Source organism: Salvia miltiorrhiza, chromosome 7, assembly GCF_028751815.1.
Source record: "Salvia miltiorrhiza cultivar Shanhuang (shh) chromosome 7, IMPLAD_Smil_shh, whole genome shotgun sequence".
In the NCBI taxonomy this organism is placed as follows: Eukaryota; Viridiplantae; Streptophyta; class Magnoliopsida; order Lamiales; family Lamiaceae; genus Salvia; species Salvia miltiorrhiza.
Genome location: NC_080393.1, coordinates 16373841 through 16390790, shown reverse-complemented (window position 1 = coordinate 16390790; position 16950 = coordinate 16373841). Strand labels below are relative to the sequence as shown.

Below are 16950 nucleotides of genomic sequence, written 5' to 3'. Positions count from 1 at the left end.
GTCACTGCTATGTCATTTTTCCGGTCATCAGAAAAAAAAAATCGTGGGGAAATTGAACAAATGTCAAAGTATTTGATAAAAAAATGAAAATTTTAAAGATCGTGGGGAAAATGAATTTCGGACAAACTTCGTGATATTATATGCAATTAACTCATTTCAAATTGAAATCTTGATTTTTTACTAATTACTATAGTAGAGATTTGTAAATATTATAATTGCATTGCCACTTATAACGATTTTATAATTACAACATAACTAAATTTTTCTTGATAAATTTCATTGTGCCTCGCCAAATTTTCACGTATATACATAACACACTTCAATGACATGTCAAATTGTGATGTTATAATATACATTGTTAGAGGTGGTCTTGGTACAATAGGATGTATCGTACAATCGGATTGACCCGCATCATGATTCGAATATGCATCCTGACCCAAATCATGTAAATGACACTATTCAGTTATACAAATAACATTATCTGTGATTGACGCTATTCTATTATACAAATAACACTACATATAAATGACATTGTATATAATTGACACTATTCAAAAATATAAATGACACTTCCTGTAATTGACACTATAAGATTGTAAATGTCGCTATAATATTTTAAAATGTTACAGTGTCATTTATATAATCGAATAATGTTATTTACCTAATTTGGATCAAAATTCGGGTTCGGATCAAGATGCAGATTATGATCTGAATGCGGATCAACTCGATTGTGCGATACACTTTATTATACTCAAGTTTTTGTGATATTGGTATACATATGAAACGGAACACTTAAAATATTCAATAACATATCAAATTTTGTTGTTACGATGCTGATGAATATTCGATGAATTAGAGATTGATAGATAATCATCTCTAAGTACAACCGAACCACACTTAGAAAAAAATAAAATTATTAATTTCAAGCGTCTTTATGAATAACCAAAACAAAAATACAATAATTCTGAGTAACTATAACTGAAGCAAGAGATACAATGGTACAAGTGCTACAATTACAATGCCAAGAATAATTGTCTGAATGCACTGTTCTGGAGCACCAGAACAAAAGAATTTACCGATTTGCCCTTCTATCAACGTATACCAAGAACTAACAAGAATACCCACTATTATCAGCCTAATAAAAATTACAACTTTACAAAAGGGATTGCCTCTAATATCATCATCATCATCATCATCTTCTTACATAACAATTAGAATCAACAAAAACAAATCCATTAAACACACGTTGTTACCATCTCTGGCTTACATGATGACGCAGTTGCACTTGGACTCCAGTTTCGGAGGAGGATGCGTTGCATCGCCCTTGCTAGGAGATCTCACAATGCGGGGACTACATTTTTCTTCCGTTTCAGTAGTCACAGACCGTGGCTTTGTCTCCGTCTCCAATCTTCTCTGACGAGCTTTCTGGGACTTGGAACTGCGTTTCCCCAGTGGCCTTGAATGCATCTCCCGTCTGTCGGAATTGGATTTGCCAACCACTGTCACTGTTGGTCTTGCGACTTCCAGTGATGAGTTCTCCTTCTCTATGGCTATGTTTGCAGCTTCATAAGCCAGATTGTGGACAATCGAGCTGCAGAAGAGGATTGTGTCCGTTGCTTCCTCGAGGGTCAGGCTTCTAGATTTTGCTCCACCAACGTCTTCTAGTACAATAGTAGAATCTTCTGAAATTCACAAGAGAAGTTAGAGATCCCAAAGATACACAAATCCAGTTAAGATGTGATCCAGTACAAGTTTTCACGAGAATATAACTGCAATTTTCCATGCATGTGAAGCTGAAATTAGTTAGATGCAAAAAGTAGAGGTCGTGATATGATTAATTGATAAAAATAATCCAAGCCAATCTACCATTTACTTTGATGGATTGATTTTTGAACTTGTTTGACCATCTTATCCTTCAAATACTCAAAATCCTATGTTTTATCAATCTATCCTATCACTAAACACCCCCTAAGAGCTCCTGAACATGCTTAGTTGGGCTCAAACGGTCAGTCCCAGATCAATAGGGGAGGAAGGCATCGACGGATGCAAAGCAGAAATATTATTATGCTCAACAAGGTTGATTCTTGAAGATACTATCTGTGCATGTTCTGCCAACCACTGCTTACTCGCTTTACATAAGTTTACAGACATGAGAACGTGCAGGTATGCACAGGAAAACACTCCGGAATTTTTCAAAGAAGATCAAACACAAGTTTTAGAATATCTTTACTCAAAACACAAATGTCGAAGTAGGAAAGCTAAGTATAAAGACATCTCTAAGTTGATAAATTTTAAGGGTGCATTTTCTTTAGGGGGAGTGTTTTCTAGAGCTTACTCGACGTAACATACGAGAGGAGATAGGAAATGAAGAGAAGAGAATATCAAGAGATAGGAAAAATAACATCCATGCTTTATCCCTTTTTCTAGGTTGAACACGTACGACTCGATAACACAAGGCATAGAAATTTTCCCAAGAAGAAGAAAAAGATTACAACAGTTATAATATTGATATAACCACTTTGGCACAAAAGAAGAAACTCAAGCATAAAGAACGGGGAAGAATAAGACAAAACACACAAAATTTAGAATGTAAGATAAAAGAACATTCATGCTTTACCCCTTTTTCTAGGTTGAACACGTACGACTCGATAATAACACAAGGCATAGAAATTTTCCCAAGAAGAAGAAGAAGATTACAACAGTCTTATAACATTGATATAACCACTTTGGCACAAAAGAAGAAGCTCAAGCATAAAGAAAGGGGAAGACTAAGATAAAACACACAAAAGTTAGAATGTAAGATGCACATACCAAGGACACTATTTACAGGAACAGAGATGTCAAATTCCTCAGTATTCGCCGTCATAATACCATTCTGTTCCACTGATTCAAAAGGCTCCAGTAATTCATTCGTCCATGTCTTTGAATTTGTGGAATCAACATCAGATTGTGAGTCACAAGATACAATACCAGAATTCTGAATTTCCATTTCAGATATATCATTCAAAGAACTCAGATGAGGAACTTCTGTGACATCCACAATGTCATCACCAGAGTTTTGCACGTCCTCCCCTCGTGAAGAAGTCTGCAACCGTGTAGCTGCTGTTTCTTCGTTCGTGGATTTGTTTGTCAGGTTTTCACCATTCTCATGTGATACTGGCTCTTCAGAAGCCAGAATTGACTCCGTTGAACTACCTCCTGAATGGGCATTCATCAAATCACTTGATAATTCTGCAGCAACCTTGAAGGTCAGGCTGCTTTCTAAATCCGTGCATGTACTTTCTGCTTCTTTTTCTGAGGGCAGTGACTGTTTAGGAGGATCTGCATATATTACCCCACTAACCTCCCTATCCTTGTTGGAAGACACTAACTCAAAACTATCTCCTAGGCAACTTGGTGTTGTACTTGGGACCTGGGATCCAAGAACTGATGCACCAGACAAAGAGGAGATGGAGCGTTTGTGCTTCATAGGAATTTCATATCTGTAATTTTCAGTGTCAGATCTCCGGCCACTTGATTGCCGATGAATACGTGCCTCTGATTGCCTAGAAGATCCCAGATCAATGGAGGAAGATATGGATGCATTACTATACCCCCCGGAGCTTCTCATACTATTTACACTATCCCTCACATAAGAGAAATCATCATAACAAATGTTACTTGCAGTGAAACTCCTGCTTTGGACGAGATGTCCTTTACTGCTACTTGATGTCTTCAGAAGCAATGATATACCTGTACCTTCTGAAACATCAGCTTCTGAAGTTGAACAGACACCAGACTGGTGCAATTGTTGGTGGCCTGTGTGACGATCCACACCTCTGACTATCTCTTGCTGCCCGGCAACCATAAGCTCCCTCTTCTCAGATTGCAATACATCATGATCCATGCTTGGCTCTCTCTTTGAATGTTGATCATCAATTGCAGTAGAGTCAAGGCAATGCATTTCTGTTTCACCAGCACCAGTACCAGGTACTGATTCTTGAATTGAGACAGATTGGTCCAAAACCTCCAGCCACCCACACTCTTCATCGTGAACAAAGTCTTCTGCAATTTCCTTATTTTTCTTCACTGTTTTCACTGGGAGGGTTGCCTTTGAGTTTGTCTTCAAACTATTGCATTGCAGACATAACCACAGGTCACCTTCCCTTACCAATTCACTAGAAGGAAACATGTCACAGCATCCAGAGCATACTTCCATATCTGAAGTCCCATCAACGTCGGAATAGTCATATTTCCCATCCAAGACTACATCAGCAGAAGCCATAGCTGGGCTAGTGTCAAGTTGGTTGCTGCTCTCAGCAGAATCTAACCGAGAAATAACTCTAGTGGGGTTATCATTTTCCTCATCCTGGTAACCAGGTACCTCCTCAATTATTCTGTTCTCAATTGCTTCATTCATCACATCAGCGTGATCCATGACAAATACTTCATCATGCATGGTTGGGTACCGTCCCTTCACAAAGTCACTGGTCACATCGTCCTGGTTCTGCTCATTTTCTTCAGTATCAAGTGCCCCACTTGTTCCTTGATCAGAACTGGCATTACTGCTAGTTGTGATTGAAGAATTTCTTGATATCAGAGCACGATGATGTGTACTTGCTTTCGCTGCATAGAATGTTGAACTGGGGACACTGGACAGCAGGGGTCTGAACATATTCTGAGGAACCTTCCTATCCTGCACATAGATATATCAGATAAAGATAGTATGGAAAATTTGAATAGAATCAGTGACGAGAAGTTCAACAATTATGCCCTGCCTCACTTGGAAGCAGCGGGCACTTCATGTGATAAAACGCCTACCATTATAAAGATGCTGAACTCTCTCTGCTGCTAATAAGTTTCTCATTCAATAAACATACATAGTAGTAATCTGTCCAGTTCAAGAGAGTACAAGTCCTAATAATCAATATTCCATGTAGGATGTGGTTGGTTGAGCTTTTGCAATCTGATTACAAGCATTACTCTTATGTTTTTCTTAACATATTTGCTACTGTATATCTTTTTCTAGTTTTATATCTTCCTTTAGCCATCTCTCAGTTACTTTCAGGAGACAGAAATGGCATTTTATTACAAGTCACAATGGTAGTGGACATAGAAATGGTTTTGTGTAACAATTAAATACAAAACTTTGTTAAAAAGTGAAATGAATTCTAATAAGCAATTTATCCTCATATTTTGTATAATCAGAACACAAAGAATAGAATGGTGTGCATTCCATCAATAGACAGCGTAGGCTTTCACAGATAGTTAGGCTCAAAGAGACTATGAGCAAAAGTGAGACAGCCAAAAAACACAAACAAACTAAAGAAAACGGTGACTCAACCTTGTCCCTAGAGTTATATACCATCATATTAAGGATCAGCGACATGCATTTCAATCACCATTCTCAACTTCTGGTCAACCTGGACTGGTACAATCTTTTACATATCTAGTATACATGTCCATCGCTGTTTCGACAATCCCCTTTCACTTCGATATAGCTCAATGTAATGCCACATTATATCTAATCAACTAATGCTTCCACCTGTAGTTATGAATGTGCTCTTTTATTTATAATAGCAATTATTAGAATCACTATCTGTCAGAATTTTAAGGCCAAGACATCTAGGCAATATAACCAGAACTCGTTAGTCATGCAGTCCTTTTGGTACCATGATAGCAATAAAATGCCATTTTACAAGTAGAGAGTCAAACACAAGAACATACATCAGCGCATGAAATGTATGGAAGGAATTGTCAACCATAAGGAAGAAACACAGTGCTAGTTCTTCAACATATTGGCTCAAAAACCATGAATCAGTGCAGGCCTACTAGTTCAGTAGCTATATAGGTGGATATATGTATTATGTAAGTTGTACCTCTCTTATGGAGCCAATGAAAAATATGCATCCAACTCAAGTAAAGGTATATTTTCTGAGTACCAGTACCATAATCTAAATTTTGCGAACAAATTGAATGTGGCCATCCTTAAAGTTATAAATTAAGCAATGTATATAATCCAATATAATTCAATTATTGTACTTCCAAAGCACATGCGACAATCAACACATGAGCATCCAAAAATGATTCTCAGGAGACACAGATCTCAATAAGGAAAAAGAAGGTCCAGTGATTTTTCAATCAAGAAGCAGTCACCATTTAACACAGTAAACCTACAACCAAAAGCTTGAAAGCAAATGAACATAGAATCTAAACTAGCAGGCTGCCATGTTCAATCCATTAGCAAAGAAAACAGTAGGATAACGGAAGAAAGATGCTTACCATTTGTCGAAGTGCCAAGTCAAAGGATCTCTTGGGAGCCGAACTTGACAAAGTTTTGGTTGGTTTCCTGGAAAAGCCCATAGTTTTATTATTTGGGGAAGTACCTATGCTTCTTGGAATTGAGCGGTCAGAGGGGCTGATAGGAACAGATTGTAGTGAGTCCGCATCATCATCACCAGATGATGCAACTGAACCTCTACTGTAGGAACTAAATTGATCCCTTTCATGACTATGGGGTGAACCAACACTTCTTGAGGCAGTTGGGGACATAGACTGTCTAGCAGATCTGGACCCATTTCTCGATGCTGGTGAGGAACCTCTGACATATGATGCTGGCCTATCAGCCAGTGAGGTGCGAAGATTAGGAGGTGCCTCCAAGGAAAATCCAGGGATGTTAGATTGCCATGCTTTTATTTTAGGTGAAGCAGAGTTACCCTGGCTTGTCTTGACGGGAGAGGCACCTCTCACCCTTGAAGGTGCAGTAGCACCAGCTGAACCCGTGCTCATTCTCCTAGGTGTTGGTGTTCTAGTCCTTGGAGCAGGTATTGGCTTACTTGGTGGGGGAGAAAGCCCCCTTGATGGAGAAGAACGTCGCAAAGCAGGAGGTGGACTAGAATGAGTGGCAGTAAATGGTCTGCTTCTAGACTGCAATGTACTAGTACCAGATCGAGGAGATGGACTAAGGCGACGCGGACTAGCACTGGTCCTGCCACTCTTGTAGCCCTTCTCCATCTAAAATTGAACATATCCAGAAACCATTTGCAGACATCAATAAGAAATTACAAGAACAGATGGGATATTTATAATCTCATTCCTGTTTCTATATTTGATATCTTACCGTGGATGATCGCGAGATTGTAATAGGTTGACTCCTGGGCCTGCCCCTGGGTGCAAGACTAACTGCCGGTGCCTCATCATCCAAAGAAGGAAACAGAGGAGTTTCAGGAGGGGTTATTAACCTATAATGACAACGTGTATTAGTCGAAAACAAATAAAAGGTAGTAATATACACAAAAAGGAACACCATACAGCGATAGATTACTTCACATATAAACCTGCATATTTTACTAATTATCATCATTTAATATTTTCACAATTCAGTAGCACTGGTATTTGTCATTTCCCGGATGAAGTGATTACAGAAAGAGACTAACAAAAAGAAACAATCTGAACTAAATTAACTAAATCCAGAAAGTAAACTTAGCAGTGATTCTTGTTCTTAAATGAAATACCAATCAGAATAACAGGACTACACTACACAAGCCTCTCTAAAACATAAGAACGAGAAAATCAGAAAGGGCAAAATTCATAAGCAAAGAAAAACCTACCAATCATAGTCATTTTTATCTCCTTCTCCACTGAGCAGGTCACTACTCTCCCCTCGAGCAGGAATAGATATTCCCAGCTTGTAATCGGAGAAGTGTCTTGGTCTTGTTGCTGTCAAACATAAATGGTGAATAACGACAATTGTCAGTAAGAGCACGTAACAAGAACTTGTTAAACAAAACCACACACTTCATTATTGCCAAAACATGACTTGAGAACTTACAAAACATGTCATCAAAGTCATCATTCGTCTGAAGCAAGAAATTTTCAGTTTCTTTGTTCTGCACCTCATTGAACAGAGCAAGATCATCATCCCTCTCTCTAAAGAGAATCCCACTCTCAAGACTGCGGCCTCGCTTGTGATTCTCTGCCTTCATCTCCCTCCCAGGGGAAACTCTAATAGCAGGTGATGGAGGCATATCTGAAACTCTTAGACTTAACACACCGTATAAAATATCAATCAAACCCTCCAAAAGATCCAAACCTAAAACTACACATGATGAAAATCACAGAAACTGGTGAGCTGCCGAAGTATGAAAATTCAACTTCCTTCCTCCGCCGCCATAAAGAAGCAAATCCCACTTCACATTCTCAGCAATCCCAGCAAAATGCAATCCTCTTTAACATATACAATCGTATATTGATATAAAAGAGCGGGATCAAATTGAGATGAATTCCTCTTCCACTTCCCAAAACCCCACCTCAAATCACAGATTAAAACGAAATTCACGTCAAAACCCCAAACCCAATTGAAAAGCCATTCCAACTTAGAAATGCTAACTCAAATTCACACAGTAGGGGCAAAATCCAGCAGGTCCAATGTGTGAAACAAACCCAAATCACATGTACATAGTGTTGTTCATAGTACACTTACCCCTTGAGAGCTCAAATCTTTACTGCAAAAACCCTCAAATATTCTGAAGCAATGAGCAATAAAGTTGAGTGGATCTAGAGAGGGCTTGAGTAGATCAAAAGAAATCAGAGATCAGAAAAAGGAATGGAAAGAAAACCCTAAGAATAGAAGGTGAAGAAGATGAAAAAGCAAAAGATGAAGAAAGGGTGTAATTATGGTTCACGTGAGAGGTGGATTGTGAAGTGAGAAAGCGAAATGTGCAGCAGGCAGCAGCACCACCACCACACCACAGCAGCAAAGGCCAAAGAAAAATGAAAATCAAAATGAAAAAGAAACAGAAACAGAAAAGCAAGCAAGATCAAAATTATCCTTGTTTATGTTTTGCGCCTCTCACAATAAATGATAAAAACACCATTATTAATGGAGCTTTTATGTTGATTTCTTTTCTTTTACTATGTTTTGCAGTCACTCTCAGTAACATTTGGTTTATTCTCCATAAGTTTTCCAGTTCATGTGTCTCTCTCTCTCACACAAACACACATTTCACTCCTCTTACTTCAAATGAATGCCTATTAATGAGTCAAAAATAATTATAATTATAGATTGCAATTAATTAAGAAAAAGATTATTTCATTATTTAAGCAATAACATATAGCGACGTTGCGCTGCTGAGTTAGGTAATGGCACAAAAATTAGTTGGAATAATGGAACTCATTTACCTGTTATAGATATTCTCTTCTTTTTTCCATGTGGAAAACTTTTGTTGTTTAATTACTCAGAATCCAAACAATTCCTCACCACTTTTTTATCAAGCAATGGTGATGAAATACAGATAATTACACTTTTTTATATAGTAGTAGTATAATTTTACACTGAGATCTAAATTTCTTTTTCCGCTGCACTTTATTCGTTGCATCAAACGATTTTTGGACCACTCATCCCAAACTCCTCGAGCTAATTAAACTTTTTTGTACACCAATAATTCATGTTTTAAATGGTGTTTTGGTTATATATATATATATATATATATATATATATATATATAATTAATTTATATGCGTGTGGTTGTCACGCTGGTAAATGCAAAAATATTCGTACAGTATTACTTTTGTGGGAATGCAACAAATAAATAAACTATAATAATAACTTAAAATGACAAAGCATGAAAAAGTTCACACTTTGGTGAGAAAGTAATTATCCAAAAAAGATGAGTTATAGATATCAACTGTTAAAAAATAATAATCACCATTCTCGAATGCATTAAAAGTTGCTATTTATATAGATTGCAATTAATTTTGCTCTTTTTTGGGGATTTCGCAGTGGATATTCTCGCAGTTGTTTCTTCAGCTTTTCGGGAAAATATTGAAGATCGATAATAACATCAAATCATAAGACGTGTTTGTGTTAATTTTCCCTTTACTTCCCTTTGCTAATTTTTCACTATTGCTCTTTGTTTTGCTAAAATATACCAAGTACTATTTGAAACGAAATTCAGTATAAGTACGTGGTAGCACCTAATTAATGTGGTAAGCTTAGAGAATATATTAATTGGCCCAATAAAGAATATATTAACTGGAAGAAGTTAATATGTTTGAACATACCAAAAAGAAATTTCCTGAAAAATGGATACCAAAAAGAGAAATATAAAAAATTGTTGTAGTAATCCATAATCATTTCGAATAAGAAGATTTGGGATTTTCGTTCTTGACATAACTAGGATGCTATCATGCTACTAGACAACGATGGTATTTTAAATGTATGTTGGTCATAAATATTGCTGCGTCAAGATATATCAGTCGGGAATTAATTAGCACTTTAAAATATCTCAAACGTACCATTTATAATTAGAGGCTAGAGGTGACCGTGGGTATAATCGGGTGTATTGTATAATCGAGTTAATTCGCATTTTGATCCACATCTTAATTCAAACCCGTATTCTGACTCAAGTCGTGTAAATGACACTATTTGATTATACAAATAACATTGTCTGTAATTGACACCATTCTGTTATGCAAATGACACTGCGTATAGATGACACTATATATAACATTGTAAATAACACTATGTATAATTGACACTATTCAGAAATATAAATAATACTTCATGTAATTTACACTATAAAATTGTAAATCACACTATAAGATTGAAAATGACAATATAACATTTTAAAATGTTACAGTGTCATTTATATAACCGAACAATGTCAATTATAGGCAGTGTTATATAGGGTTGGGGAACTATACTGAAAACTCGCTATAGCGGCCATACCGTACCAAAAATTACCGAACTTAAGGTATACCGAATTTTTCGGTAAGGTATCATACCATACCGAAGATTTCCGGCAAGGTAAAGATATGAGTTTTTCAGATACCGGTATATATCGGTACCGCGGTATATGTATATACTAAAAAAATCAATAAATACCGTGTTAAAGGTATATACACGAAACAAGGTATGATAACGTACTACTGGTAAATAGGTATATACTGTCTGACAGTATATAACGCTGATGCGGTATGATACATTTGCCTAGTATACTGCAATTTGCGATAAATACCGATAATACGATATCATACCTTGTCCGGTATGATACTGCAATTGTCGATATACCGAAAATTACGATATGCACCGTATCAAAATCTATATTTTTAAAATATATAATATATTTTTTTATGTGTATACTTTTAAAAGTATTGATTAATAATATTGTAGAACGATGTATATATCTAACTTATAACATATATGTGGCTTATTATATATATGAATATGCATGTATGAGAGATAATATAAATATCATCAAATTATATAAACATGAACAAAATGTAATATATAATTTATATAATCTAATATAACATTGTTTATATTAATAATATTGTTAGAATATAATAATTACCTTATATGAGTTACATAGTTATGATATAATAATAGCCTTATATGAGTTACATACTTATAATATACATGTATGAGAATATGTATTGTAAACTTGTACAAATTTAAAATTGTTGAGACATGAACAAATTTTGTGTAGTTTTTTTTTTAATTGTGTTTGAGTTTTACTATTAAAGTTATTACTACATTTGTTAGATGTTGTTCATTAGGTAAGCAGATATTAAAAAAAAAATAAGTTATCGATAATACCGTACAAAAACTTATCAATTTTACGATTATTTTGGTATACCATGAAAATGCGGTATACTGAAATATGATACGGTATACTGAAACAATGTAAGGTATACCTTTATTTCGTGATTGAGTGGGTAGTGTTTTAACCGGTGAATCATGATTAGATTATGAGTTTTACCTAGTGTTGAACGCAAAAAATCGAAAGAAAGTAGAGTTGAATTGCCGAGAAAAAGAAATTGTTGTTGTATTGAGAGAAAGCACGTGAAAATACATAATACAAGTGCATGGGTATTTATAGAATACATTTGGGGGGCAAAATAGTAATTTTAGCCTTGAAGTCATGTTCCCTGCGTGGTCAGGGGTACTGTGGTAATTTCGTCTGCCTTTGCTCATTCCTCTGCCCAGAACCGTGGGTATCGAGGAGTTGTGGATTCCTCTGCGAACAGACGATTCCTCTGCTCTGACGCTTCCCGGGTAACGTGGTCATTTCTGCCATTGACCGTCCGCGAGTGGAGCATTCCTCTGACCTCAACGATTCCTCTGACCTGAGTTATTCCTTTGACCTGAGTGATTCCTCTGACTTGAGTGATTCCTCTGTCCTCAGCGATTCCTCTATCCTGAGTGATTCCTCCGTCCAAGCCCATTCCTCTGCTCTGCATATATTACTCCTCATCAGTACGGTAAAGATATGATATTTTTTTTATCGTAATTTAAAGTATACCAAACCTAGGTAAGGTAAATTGAAGCAATCGAAGCAGTGTATTTTTTATTTTATTTTTAATTTTGTAGAATTTAGGTTGATTTTAAATATATGAATTTATGTTCATTATGTGAAATATAGGTTAGATTTTATAAATTTAGGTTATATTTTGTTAATTATATAAAATTTGGCTAGTTATATGTGAAATTTATATTTGAATTAATATCAAATTATATGTGAATTATTTTATTGTTTATGTGAAACATAGAACTTAGTTAGTAGAACTTAGTTTGTCGAACTTAGAATATATATGAAGCATGTGATTATGTTTAGTTAGTAGAACTTAGAATTATTTGGTTTGAAGAACTTAGTTACATTCTTACATATTTTGAACTTAAGTTTATTTGAAGAACATAACATCTTTTAGGTCTGAGTTATTTGGATTGTAAATGTTATTTTATTCATTCTGTTGCATGTGGGGGAGCGGCGAATAACATGTTTTGATTATATGATTAATTGAGTTGAGAATGTTTTAATTAAAATTATAGCATGATTGTGTCTCCGGTGGGGGAGAGGTGATTAAACATGTTTTTATTAATGTATGCATGAATATATTGGAGGTTGGACTGCCGGTGGGAGAGAGGCGGAGGCGGTAGCAATGACTACCGCCGTGGTTTTGTTGTTGTGTTAAAATTCCAATCCTCAATCACCATTCTTCAAATCCTAATCGTCATCATTTTTAATCTTCATCCTTCTTCGAATCTTAATCTTCACTCTTATTCAAATATTAAACTTCATTTATTCTTAAAATCTAAATTCTCAAAATGAAATCCTTAATTAAATATTAAACTTAGTCTATTCGTATAATCTGAATACTCAAAATCAAATCTTTAATTGAAATTTAATGTGTAAACTAAATTCTTAATAATAAATGAATGTAGGAAATAGAAACACGAGTTTAGATCAGGGGTGGATATATAGGCGTTATGCTCAAGGTAGTCTAACAGAGGAGTTCATGAATGGATTGGAAGTATTTATCCATCATGCATCTTCTCGACCAGAATTAATGATTGGAAATAAAATCAAATGTCCGTGCACGAAATGTAAGAACAAAAAATTTAATACTCCATTGACTGTGAGGATTCATTTGGCAAAAAATGGTTTCATCTCTAGATATCATATATGAACGATGCATAGTGAAGCATTAGTGCAAGTACCTGATGTTGCTAGGCTAGTTGTAACCACTGTACAAGATAGAGAAGTAAATCGCTATGAGACGATGGTGATGGATGTAGCAACAGCTCAATTTCACAATGTTGATGCTTTAATTGAAGAACCGCCAAACCCAACAGCCCAACATTTATAAGATATGTTAAAGGCGGGAGACAGAGAGTTGTGATCTGGCTGTAAAACTTATACCCAACTATCTCTTGTAGCTCGATTTGATGAATTTAAAATCTCAGAATAATATGTCAGACCGATGTTTTGATCAGATTTTGGAGTTGATTGAGGAAATAATTATCGATGATAATTTAGTTACATGAGATTTCTACAGTGCAAATAAATTACTTCGTGGGATGGGTTTGCCAGTTGAAAAGATTGATTGTTGTCGCAATAACTATATGCTTTTTTTTGGGGGGGGGGGGTGATGAAAACTTGGATGAGTGTAAGTTTTGCGATGCAAAACGTTACAAAGAGTCCAATGGTCCTAGTGGCAGTCGCCAACGACGCCTAGTTGCAGTCAGTCAGATGCACTACTTTCCAATTGCCATAAGATTGCAAAGGTTATATGCATCTAAAGCAACAACAGCTGATATGTGATGGCATGCTACATCATTAATGATGGTGTGATGAGACACCCTGCAGACTCACCTGCATAGAAATATTTCGACAATATATCTCCTAATTTTGCGATTGAAGTCAGAAATATAAAATTGGGGCTTTGTACTAACGAATTATCGTCATTCAACAATTTTGGGAAGCAATATTCCTCGTGGCCAATCCTAATTATCCCATACAATCTTCCTCCTTGGATGTGCATGAGAGTACAACACATATTTCTCACTGCTGTTGTCCCTGGGCCACACAATCCGAATGATATGATTGATATTTTTCTTCAACCGCTGATTGCTGAGTTATCTCATCTTTGGGAAATCGGTGTCCAAACGTATGACATATTATTGGAGAATAATTTACAAATTTGTGTAGCACTTTTGTGGACAATTAGTGACTTCCCCGCATATTCCATGCTTTCTAGTTGGAGTACAATGGTAGATTGGCATATCCACGTTGTCTTGATCATACAGATTCTTTTCGATTACATGTGAGTGGTAAACAATCATGGTTTGACTGTCATAGGAGGTTCTTACCCACCGATTATCCTTTTCGACTCAACAAAAATGTGTTTATCAAAAATAGTAAAGTAAAAAAAGTCCTCCACAAACCAGAACTGGGCATCAGGTGTTGGCTGAGATTGAGAGATTGAGCATAAAAAAAGTAACAGAAATGACAGTTGAAGAAACTAGATTACGGATGGCTAAACGACAGATCTTATGAATGTGGTTGGAGGAAAAACAGTATATTTTGGGATTTGTCATATTGGAGTTCATTACTTATACGTCATAATCTTGATGTTATGCACATTGAAAAGAACGTCTTTGATAATTTGTTCAACACCATTATGAACACTAAAGGCAAAATAAAGGATACGAGCAAATCTCGCGAAGAATTGAATAAGTTTTGTCGCAGACCCGAGTTACAAGCCAATGAACAAACATGAAAGTACCCTAAAACATGTTATATGCTTGAAAATGATGAGAAAAAAATCTTACTTAAGTGGATTAAAGGGCTTAAATTTCCTGATGGCCATGTATCCTCGTTGGATAGATGTGTGAACTTGAGTACACTTCAAATGTTTGGTGTGAAGAGTCATGATTGTCACGTGATGATGCAACGAGTATTGCCAGTCGCATTAAAAGAACTTCTCCCAGTCAATGTGTGGAAAGCAATCACAGATCTTTTGTTGAATTTGACATCACCTACCATTCAAGTTGACAATGTTCTTTAGATGCAAGAAAAATATTCTTGTTATTCTATGTAAGTTGGAAAGAATCTTCTCTCCAAGTTTCTTTGACTCTATGGAACATCTTCCAATTCACTTGGCCGATGAGGCCTCGATGACAGGCCATGTGTTGTATAGATGGATGTATCCATTTGAGAGGTACTCGGGAAAGTTGAAGAAAACGGTTAAAAACAAAGTTAAAGTTGAAGGATCAATTACAAATGCTTACCTTGTGGAAGAGGCTACAGTATTATGTTCTTATTACTTTGAGGATCATGTTAAGACAAAGCAGCGAAATGTACCTCGAAACTTTGGAGGTAATGGGCCATCTAGTGGTGTTGATGTGTACCCTGGAGTTGGCAAAATAGGTCTGGCCCGAAGGGCCAACCCAGCCCGCCCGTGTTTAGGGTTGGGTTGGGCTGTACAAAATGTAGGCCCAAAAAAATCAGGGCCTAAAAAGCCCGCCCAATCAACCCGTCGATCTGATCGGGCCCCGGGGCTAAAAAGCCCGAGGTTTTTGGGCTAAAACGTCTGTCCGGTTGAATTTTTAAAATATATTTTTATTAATTTAATTTTAATTAAGTATTATATTTTTAATTTTATTAGTCTAATTTTATTTGATGTGCTTTTACCAATTCGCTTTCCCAATTTGATTGGAAGACGTAGCTTGTAACAATTTAATGGAGTAATGAGAGTTTCGTTAAAAAAAAACAATATAGCAGCAAAATTCTTTTATCTATTTTTATTTTGTGCTCATGAGAACCTAAAATAAAAGGTAAGAATAAAAGCAAATAATTTTCAAGTTAATCAGAAAGAAGGAATGCACGAGAATGATACCGCTGGACGACCTGCTGCGCACATGGTATGATGTTAATTTACTATATCTAATTTGTTATTTAACAATTATTCTAACTTTCTCTGTATTGTAGTTGGGGGTCGAGAGGCGATTGGCAAAGCTGCATGTGACACAGGAAGAGGTCACGTCGGCAGACGTGAATCGCATCTTCTGGGAGGTTGTCACTCTTGACTCGAGGGGGCGCGTCATGGGATTAGGTATGATGTCGAAGGTTGTCACTTCCCCTGGCGCCGGATCAAGCACGCAGTCCACTAGCACCTCCCAGTTTCCTTTCCAGCTTGCTTCTCAGGTTGAGGTCTCCACATCGAGGGAGGAATTAGAGGCGAGGAAACAAAATGAGTAGATTCTGAACTAGACTATACAGCAGATGCAAGCCCAGATCGCGCAGCTCATGCGAGCATATCGACCACTGGATAGCTCTGATGCGACTCACCCAGACCTTTGATTATCTTGATCTCTTTTCATGTAGATACTACTTTGAATACTGAATTTCTAAACTTGTTTTTGATGACTTACGATCCTAATTTGACACTATTTGATGATTTCCTACTTTGATCATTTCTATATTGTTATGATATGGAAAACAGGAAATATAAAAATTGGAGATTTTTTTTTAAAATAACGACCGAAAATACGGTCGTTATACAAGAACCAGCATCTAACGATCATTTTTTCGGTCGTTAAACAACAACCGAAAGAAAAACGGTCGTTAAATGCCGGTCTCCGATTAACCGTTAAACCCGACATTAATGACCAAAAATTCGGTCGTT

At 36.3% G+C, this 16950-nt stretch overlaps 1 protein-coding gene across 2 annotated transcripts; it reads right to left on the bottom strand.

Moving 5' to 3' along the window:
• Window positions 1-950: 950 nt before the first annotated feature.
• Window positions 951-9005, bottom strand: LOC130995582 (uncharacterized). 2 transcript variants are annotated; one of them, XM_057920929.1, is made up of 6 exons: window positions 7811-9005; window positions 7590-7698; window positions 7100-7220; window positions 6262-6993; window positions 2812-4675; window positions 951-1679 (listed from the first exon to the last, which is right to left on the bottom strand). In XM_057920929.1, the coding sequence occupies exons 1-6, from the start codon at window positions 8004-8006 to the stop codon at window positions 1264-1266; spliced, it is 3438 nt and encodes a 1145-aa protein (XP_057776912.1). In that variant the 5' UTR covers window positions 8007-9005; the 3' UTR covers window positions 951-1263. The 2 variants fall into 2 exon arrangements, with proteins under 2 accessions (XP_057776912.1, XP_057776911.1); XM_057920928.1 differs by having other exon boundaries at window positions 951-1682; window positions 7811-8988.
• Between the last annotated feature and the right edge of the window lie 7945 nt (window positions 9006-16950).